General features: G+C 33.6%; 1 protein-coding gene and 1 long non-coding RNA gene across 6 annotated transcripts; one reads left to right on the plus strand and one right to left on the minus strand.

The window, feature by feature from the left end:
• Positions 1-930: 930 nt before the first annotated feature.
• On the plus strand, positions 931-3,680 carry LOC133312562 (uncharacterized). 3 transcript variants are annotated; one of them, XM_061513782.1, is made up of 6 exons: positions 931-1,001; positions 2,357-2,445; positions 2,529-2,617; positions 2,736-2,884; positions 3,055-3,136; positions 3,371-3,679. In XM_061513782.1, the coding sequence occupies exons 2-6, from the start codon at positions 2,409-2,411 to the stop codon at positions 3,482-3,484; spliced, it is 471 nt and encodes a 156-aa protein (XP_061369766.1). In that variant the 5' UTR covers positions 931-1,001; positions 2,357-2,408; the 3' UTR covers positions 3,485-3,679. The 3 variants fall into 3 exon arrangements, with proteins under 3 accessions (XP_061369766.1, XP_061369768.1, XP_061369767.1); XM_061513784.1 differs by having other exon boundaries at positions 3,348-3,472; XM_061513783.1 differs by having other exon boundaries at positions 932-997; positions 3,371-3,680.
• A 721-nt stretch (positions 3,681-4,401) lies between these two features.
• Positions 4,402-8,927, minus strand: LOC133312529 (uncharacterized). 3 transcript variants are annotated; one of them, XR_009751695.1, is made up of 5 exons: positions 8,800-8,927; positions 8,382-8,541; positions 7,910-7,975; positions 6,999-7,158; positions 4,402-5,812 (listed from the first exon to the last, which is right to left on the minus strand). It is a non-coding gene; the product is annotated as an uncharacterized LOC133312529 (long non-coding RNA). The 3 variants fall into 3 exon arrangements; XR_009751694.1 differs by lacking the exon at positions 8,800-8,927 and having other exon boundaries at positions 4,402-4,786; positions 5,739-5,812; positions 8,382-8,727; XR_009751696.1 differs by lacking the exon at positions 8,800-8,927 and having other exon boundaries at positions 4,402-4,811; positions 5,739-5,812; positions 8,382-8,727.
• Positions 8,928-9,630: the final 703 nt, after the last annotated feature.

Genomic DNA, 9,630 nt, shown 5'->3' on the forward strand with positions numbered 1-9,630 from the left:
TGGAAAAAAAATTATTTTTGAAGAAATAAACAATGTGGCATTCAGTTTGACTTCACCCAACTGCATCTGAATTTTTTCTAATCTGAAAACGAAGGAATCGAATATAGTCTGAGTCAAACAGTATAACTATAATAGAGTAATTTTTAAACATTTATGAGTAAATGACATTTTAAAATTAACATAACAATGATGTATGTACATCTGAATTATCAGGTATTATACTCCATAAAGTGGTTATGCAACGTATCTATAATTGTTTGAATTTTGTAATTATGAGAGAAAAAACAAAGAATTGAAGTATATTTATATACCAAGATATAAAACTGAGTTTTTTATTTACCAATGCAATGCAAAAAAATCAAATATATTATTGATTTAATTTTTTTTACAAACTATCTACTAATCTAACGCGGGTGAAACACATATAGAAAATATATATGTTCAAGTCCGTATCACTCTACGTGCGACTTGTGGAAAAATCAAAATGCACCTATCATGTATCGCGCTCTACAAGATGCATATGGGAACATGTGTGACTTAAACGCTCATTGCAAAAATGTGTCTTGCATTGTTCAAACTTTTGCACAAGTCATAGATAGTGTGATACGCGACTTAAATACATATCCTTCCTATGCAGCCATGCGTGTTTCACCTTTGGGTAAATAATTTGTCAAAAAAAATAAATTAAATTAGTGATATTTTTATTTTTATTTTTGCATTGTTCCTGTCAAAGGGCCTATAAAACAGTTATCCACTATAGTAACATACATTGCCCTATTTTAATATGTTTCAATTTTGGGCCCCATTTTAAGAAATGTGTTCCAAAAAAGATTTTCACTAAAATGCAAGCCCACCTTCAGTTGATGACAAAAAAAAAATATATATATATATATAGAGGCCCATTTTAATTTTTTATTAAAAAGGAAAAATAGTAAATAGGAAAATAAACAGGTTCATTTCGTGAAGAAGAACCTCAGCACCCAAACAGTAGCAACAGGCAGGTTCGCACCGTTTCTCTCTCCGTTGCATTTAGGATTTAGGGTTTAGTGATTAACCATAAATTATGATGATTGAACCTTTTAAAGCATACAAGCTCTGTTTTTTGTGTGCTTATGATAATTGTCTTTTATTCACTGATTATCTTTTACCATTAGTATGCAAAATGGGAGGTCAGAGTGCCACTAATTATGTTTAGAAAGTATACTGAAAGGTTTCATTTTTATTGTACAAGTGAAGAAAATGCATTAGTGAAAGATGGAAATTCTGAAAGATTTTACCTTTAATCATTTGAAACAGTGAAATGATTTAGGAGCAGCTACAAGTTTCCCAGCAACTTGCATCATATTGTAATCTAACTTTTTACTCAAAAGAAATTTATTTTTACTTGTAATTGAATCAAACTTTCAAATAATGGTAGGCTAGAAGCTTGGGATGCGGATGATTAGAGTTTGCAAGTATTTCCCAAAACACTTTGGTGGATGAACTGTTGTAAATTTGGAGTTTGGTTTGTATCCCGCCATGTAGGTGCTCGAAGTAGCAGTGGTATGGACCAAGTCTCCGTAAGAGACACCGTAGGTGTAGTCTCTGGCGAGGCTGAGAAAGGAAGAATGTGTATGGGCACGGTGACTCTAGATTTTGATAGAGTAATAGCTCATGAATATGGTTATTTTCGTATGTCTTCTTATATGGAGAAGGTGGGTTTATATAGGTGGAGAATCACTAATGATGTTAAGAGAGAAAATGGAGCCTAACCGTTTTAGCCCACGCCTCACTGTTTTGTGTGAGGAATTGCTCCATTATCATGTGAGCTGTGCAGGGGAGTGAGAGATCCTCTAAGGTGAGGTTTATGTCCTCACTAGGTTTATGTATAATGAAGTGTTTACTACTTTCTGTTTTAATGAATATAAATCACTTCCCGTTAAATCCGATTAGTGTGAGGTGGAGGCAATTCTTGTACGCAGCCTTATCCTTGCATAATTGCAAAAAGGCTGTTTTCTGGATTCGAACCCACGACCTCTCAGTCATGAAAGAACAACTTTGCCACTGCTCCGGTTCGCCCCTTTTTTTAATGAATATGAAGTCTTAATAAATTGAAGGTGTGAGGCACTTTGAATGATGATAATCAATCTCATGAGCTATCAACGGATTCAACACATCAAAGCCTTCTTTATTTTCTTCTTTTCTGATTTGGTTGATATATGCCTACTGTTTATTTATTTTTTGCACACAATAGCTACTTTTCTGTCAATTGTTAACATTCTTGCCTATAATGTGAGAAACATGAGGAGAAAAGGCTTTTGGTTTTGAGACAAATTGATGTTGTATAAACCTTTAATAACCAAGTCAGGTTATGCAGGTTTCCACATATTGAATTGGTTATGATTGATTAGCAAACATTTAAATCTCAGATGATGGTTCTTTCTGCGTTGCCAGCGAACTATTCAGGTTTTTCCTAACTATGAGGTTTCTACTAGGAATGCTACTTTTTTTGCTTCCTGTTTAACTTTAGTTTTCTTGATATGTTGTAGGTTTCCTTCATCATGGTACTCCTTTTCTGCCACCAAAGTTTCCTGTGAGAGTTAATTATCACAGAGAAGTTTCTCTAACACTGCAAATGGTAATTATTTCTTATCTGTCTTCTCTATTTTTACCTTTTTCCCTTCTTCACTTAGGGGTCTGTGCATTTGTTTCTGGTGGTAATATATCATTTGAGATTGCATGTATTGTGTTGGCAGATTTGCAGAATGAAGATAAAACAAAAATATGCAAATCATACTTGTTCCAAATTTGTGAGGTCTGCTGCAAGAAATGATCATCATCTAAGTTTTGATGATGATTTGCATCAGGAGCCCTTTTTGCTAACATTGATCAAGGATGCCTTACGGTATTTGTGAAACTTCAACAATTTTGTCATCAAAGTGCAGTAGTATAATGAAATACTGTTCTTGTCATGAACTGATATTATTTTTACAGTGATTTAAGTCTAGAATTTATTATTTGAATTTTATAGAAAAATACAATGATATATACTAATAACTATCTGTTCTTTTCTAGGGGGCTAAAATCTTTATTTGTGTTTTTGGTTGAGCAACCTAGCCAGCTGAAGTACATAGAGTGGCCAAGCTTTAGTAATACGGTATGTCTCGTCAGTTAATTATTTATTTTTTTGGATACAAGTGGGAATTAAACACATAACTTCATAACCTAATATAACCTATCCAAACTCCTCACCATTAGACCAAACTTAGTGACTTGTCGATTAATTATTTCTAGTTACACACCATAATCCGTATTGTGTTTTGTTTTATTGTTTTTTCAATTTATAAAAATGTATTGAATGATTTCAGATGTCTTTATTAATCCTTTGCAGCTGAGGACTGCAATACTTACTCTTGTTCTTGTTGCTCTGCTTATTGTTGCATTATCATCTGTTGATTCGGCTCTCTCCTACCTTTTGGCTTTAGCTCTTCGAAAAAGTTCATAACTGTATGGTACTGCCTATGTTAACAGTACTATGTAAGCAATTGACTTCTGATGCTTGTAAATCTTGACGCCAATTTTGAACTGGAATTATTCAAGAGAATTATTGCATTGCATAGTATCTTGTTTGCATAATGGAGCTAATGGGGTTACAGTTTTAAAATTTACAAATTGTATATTTAGAGCATGTATATTGTAATTTTAGGGTGTTTTTCAACAACACATATATACAGCTATAGCAAAATTATAAATAATTTATATAGATACGTAATGTATTTAGATCCTCTTGTGTTAAAAAAAAACATGACATGATTATGTAAAAAATCATAATCATACAAAAATGGATCAAATGATAATAAAGAAAGAGAGAGAAAATATTAAAATAGCTAGTTATAAAATTATAACCGTTGATTCATCTTTGTATTATTGTGATCTTTTCATATAATTATGTCATGTTTTTTTTAACAAGAGAGAATATATTTTCCCGTATAAAGTTCACCTCAATCAAGTTCCTTGTGTGTGTATCGCCATGTCAGCTTTTAACTCAATCAAGTCCAAGTATCTCTTCAGACAATATTAAAGGCGCTCCAATATTGGCCCATTAATTAATTTTTTAAAGTGAAAGTGCAAAGTTCGAACTTAAACGTCAATACATGAGCAAGAATGACTTTAAGCAAAATCACAAAAAAGAAAAAAGAAAAAAGATTTAGATCAAATGGCCTAATTGAAGTTTTGGTTTTCTTACATAAGGTAATGATGTCATTCGATTCATATAGTCGACTCTATCTAAGGGTAAAATGCTTTGGTTGTTGTACACAAATCAATTGCACAGGATTAAGATGTTAGTAAACTTTGCTCAGAGCATTTAAGAAGTATGAAAACCATGTTCCAGAAGTATGAAAATCATTTAAGTCTCACTGAATGATATAATTGACTTCATACGTCAATACAATAAATTAAGGTTTTATCAGGAAAGAAATGCATCTTCATCTAAAGTTTAGGAAGATATTTCTTACGAAATGGTATTTCTTATTTCTGGAAATGCTGAAGATTACAATAAGCTTACTATGTTATACAGTGGCATGTTTTCCACACACAATCAAACTCCCTAAGAGTGTTCAGAGAATAATAAACTAACTAATTGGCTATTGCTTGAAGCTTTTGGTCTCGCTGCAAGTAGAGCATTAGAGCTCGAGTTTTTGCTGATTTTGCCTTCTGTGCTTCTGCTGTAGCAGATCCTTTAACATACTGTAATAGTAGTGTTAAATGTGCCCGAGGTTCAATGTTAGACTTGAAAGTTCTGAACCTGCTAGTATGAGAATACAGTGCAACTGCAATTGCATTATCAAATGAACAAGCTGTTCTTGCATATCCTTTGATTGACTACAAATTTTAATACATCAACATGTTTAACATTTTTCTATTAGAAATTGCATTATTACCACCCATGCCAGAATCTGTAATTCTGAATATACATGAATTGTTAATTTTACTTTTAAATACAAACCCACATGAAAAATAATTGAGCATTTGACCCATAAATAACCATAACATAACCAAAATAGTTGATGAAACTTATTTGTTCCATTATCAATGGTCTTCCCATTAAACCCCAACTAACGAGGGTGGGATGAGGGCAATCTTTATACGCAGCTTTATTCTTGCATATGTATAAAGAGGCTGTTTCTCGAATTCGAACCTCTGACATTTCAGTCATAAATGAGCAGCTTTATCATTATTCCAAGCTTGCCCTCTTTTTTTTTTTTTTTTTATCTATCAATGGTCTTCCCATCTTGCTGAAGTCCAAATGCCCTTGAGACTTGACAGAAACCAAAAGAGTTTTTTTAGCAGGCTAACCCATGCACTCAAATCAAGCACTAGCTAGGTTTAATATGGCATTTACAGTACCCGTTATTAAGATGATAGCATAAATTTTGATCAAGGATGGTCTTTCCCTTTGTTAATCACACTCAGTATCAGTACTATACACCTTTTTATGAGGATCAGTACAATAACTGAATCTGATGCATCCCCTCGTGATACTTGTGAAACATTGTAAGTTTTGTTATTTCAGCTCAACAATGAAGGAGATCCTTGCAGACCTTTTGCATGATTATGAGCAGGTTCCTTTATATGGCAAATATAAAAATTGCATGTTGATTATTGTCCCTCAATATAATAGCAGCAATTCTTCCTTAATAAAAATACACTATACCTATGATACAACTTTCGATTGTTAAACAATTATACTATGATACCTGAGAATTAACACCATCTTGCGTTGTGCTTCCCCGTTGAAACCCAGTGGAATTACATGTAGATGGTTATATAACTAGCAATTAACATGTAACCGTGTTACTACATAAGTTGGAAAACTGCCATGAGCTTCACAAAGCAGAAAGAATAGCCTGGCCAAATACTAAAAATTCGGGAACTTGCATAGCATAACTTAATGCTGAAAAAGTTAAACTGTTTCACCAGCATGAAAATATCATATTTATTATATACTTGTCAGTCATATTATCCATTCTGATTACTCCTGAAAAAGCATTTACAAATCATTGGAATGTCCTGACGTGAAACTAAGGGCTAACTCAGTGGTGTGCTTACTGGGAGATAACATAGCATCCAAAGTCCAAACCATTTGGAGATATTTTATAATTAGCATACTTGATAGAAAAAAATCACTCCTCATTAAATCCCGACTAGCGGGAGTAAGGTGAGGGCAATCCTTATACTCAGTCTTACCCTTATATATTTGCAATGAAACTGTTTTCCTGGATTTGAACACGTAACCTTTAATCACATACTTTACCACTACTCCTCTCTAGCCACCTTTCTAGCATCCTTGATAGTAAAATAAATAAAAAAATCTCAATTCATCATTATGAGTTTGATGGAATCTTTTAAAACTTGAAGACTTTAACATATGCCGGGCTGTAAAAATGAGGTGAAATATTGGAATTCATGCATGCCTATTAAATGGAGAGTATATGAATGGGAAATACCAGCCAAAGGCCAATTCATATTTAGTACCGATGGCTCAGTGACTTCAGAAAGATGTAGTTCAACGAAGTTGCTAAGGAATAGTAGAATAGAGGAGAGGAGAGGCAATTATGGTCATTGCTAAGCTCAAGAAACAAAGACTACGCTTAAACATGAGAGTCAAACAGTGAAGGTTGGTTTATAAATAGCCGAAGCAAAATCGCCAAATCCAAAACCTAACATGCAAAATAGCCAGAGCAATAGGCCTGCACAGGATACTGGAGGCTACTGACTCTAAGCTCATTGCAGTTTTCCTTGAAATGGATTGCTAGTGTATGGAGAATAAGGTAATATATACATTGAATAAAACTTTGTTGACTTTTATACAAATTGAAGTATGATTTTGGGGAAATGTATTAATTAGTACTGCTGCTTTTGAAGGGGTATATACTACAGAATGTCATCCTAATTAAATCTTAGCTAGATTGATTTGCCAAATAAAAAAGAAAAATAGTTATAAAAACAAACCTAACCTCAATAACATTATGAAGAGGCACAGCACAACTCAACCAAGCAGACTTGAAATATTGATCTACCTCAGAAGTTGTCTATTGAGTGAATTTAATTTTCAGAGAACCTAATTCATTCTCTCAACTAATTGTACTACAACAGCCAACAGCAACAAAGCCAAACCTGTCAAATGAAACTGCATTACTTGCATAAAAATTATGGGCAGGTGTCTTTATATGCCAAACATAAAAATTTCATGTTGATTATTGTCCCTCTATATAATAGCAGCAATTCTTCCTTAATAAAAAATACACTACACTCAAACCACCAAAAAATAAATAAAAAAATACACTATACTTATAGTATAACCTTCCATTGTTTTTCAATTATATTATGATACCTGAGAATTAACACTATGTTGCATTGTGCTTCCCCGTTGAAAACCAGTGGAATCACATGTAGATGGTTATATAACAATTAAATAAGATGTAACCGTGTTACTACATAAGTTGGAAAACTGCCATGTGCTTCAGAAAGAAAGAATAGCCTGGTTCGTGAACTTGCATAGCATAACATAATGCTGAAAAAGAAAAACTGTTTCACCAGCATGAAAATATCATATTTATTATTTACCTGTCAGTCATATTATCCATTCTAATTACTCATGAAAAAGCATTTACCATCATGGAATGGCCTGACCTGAATTACCATAAGCAATGGGAGAAAACATAGCATCCAAAGTCCAAAACCATTTGGAGAATATCTTATAATTAGCATACTGGACAGAGATTAGAGAAAATCTCAATTCATCATTATGAGTTTGATGGAAACTTTTCAAATTAAAGACTTTAACATATAAAGGGCTGTAACCATGAAGTGAAATATTGAACTGCATGCATGCCTATTAAATGGAGAGGACATTAATGGGACATACCAGCCATAGGCCAATTCATATTTAGTACCGATGGCTCATTGCTATGCTCAAGAAACAAAGACTACACTGAAACATGAAATTCAAATAGTGAAGGTTGGTTCATAAATAGCCAAAGCAAAATCGCCAAATCCAAAACCTAACATGCAAAATAGCCAGAGCAATAGGCCTGCACAGGATACTGGAGGCTACTGACTCTAAGCTCATTGCAGTTTTCCTTGAAATACATCAGCATGTCAAGGAAAGTCTAGCAAACTCTGGAATGGATTGCTAGTGTATGGAGAATAAGGTAATATGTACATTGAATAAAACTTTGTTGACTTTTATACAAATTGAAGTATGATTTTGGGGAAATGTATTAATTAGTACTGCTGCTTTTGAAGGGATATGTACTACAGAATGTCATCCTAATTAAATCTTAGCTAGATTGATTTGCCAAATAAAAAAGAAAAATAGTTATAAAAACAAACCTAACCTCAATAACATTATGAAGAGGCACAGCACAACACAACCAAGCAGACTTGAAATATTGATCAACCTCAGAAGTTGTCTATTGAGTGAATTTAATTTTCAGAGAACCTAACTCATTCTCTCAACTAATTGTACCACAACAGCCAACAGCAACAAAGCCAAACCTGTCAAATGAAACTCCATCACTTACATAAAAGCCTAGAATACCAGTTGATGAATCCTCCTTTATCCCTTATCCATAGTAGTATATACAACAAAGTGAAAACACTTTATGCTTTGCCTTATTGTATAGATTCTGGTTTATGAACACACAGGTTCACCATCACAAACTAAATAGTTAAACCCACTCAACCATGAGGAAACAACAAGTCTACAAGACAGGGAATAACTTTTTAAGAATATAAACAGATCATGACACTGACCTTTAGTGTTAAGCTTCCCCTTGAAAGTTGTTCAACCAAAGCAAAGTTTCTCAATGGTTCTGTAATCATAAAGTAGTAGTGGAACACATGCGTTTATCTTATCAGCAATTCAGCACCATCAAGTACCCTGGCAAAGTGGGCATTATCATCATGGTTATGTTTCTTGTCAACCTCCTAGTCCTAGCTTTACTCACTTTTGGGTCCCACCAATATAAGAAGTTGTCAAATGAAAAACACCATAGCGTATGGGACACATTCCAAAAAGTGACAAAACCATGTTATCATGATAATGCAATATGTATTATTACATGAGATCAATGTTTCTCATGTTGTGTAGGAGATACTTTTATCTCCTATTCATACATAAAAGTGTGTGGGCTCTATGTGAAATCATGTGAAGATAAGACAGATAAAGAGAAAACATGGGCTTCACACATTTTTATGTGTATGTAGAAGATAAAATTATTTCTTATAACACGAAAAACATTAATCCCTTATTATATGGGTTCGCTTTTTGTCATGTGACATGACTAGAGCACTTTCCTGCACACACAAACTAAGTGTGGGTCCCACGCTTAAAAAAAAAAAGTCAAACCAAACCAGGATACGACGCCGTATCCTTAAGATACGGTAGCGGATCCTTGTTGCAGGAATGAATAGTGTAAACATGATTCTTATATTTCCATGCAATAAAGTCTAAGAAATTGAAGAGAAAAAGTAAAAAAAAGAAAAAGCATTAGAAGGGAAAACCATGTGGCCCAGTGCGCTTGTATAAAGGCAAGTGAAATCTTTATGCTGGCCCACCAATGAGGTCCAAAGTCCTCTAGGGAG

Source organism: Gastrolobium bilobum, unplaced genomic scaffold (assembly GCF_033153095.1).
Source record: "Gastrolobium bilobum isolate Gb01-03AN ecotype WA unplaced genomic scaffold, APGP_CSIRO_Gbil_v1 utg20371, whole genome shotgun sequence".
NCBI classification, from domain to species: Eukaryota; Viridiplantae; Streptophyta; class Magnoliopsida; order Fabales; family Fabaceae; genus Gastrolobium; species Gastrolobium bilobum.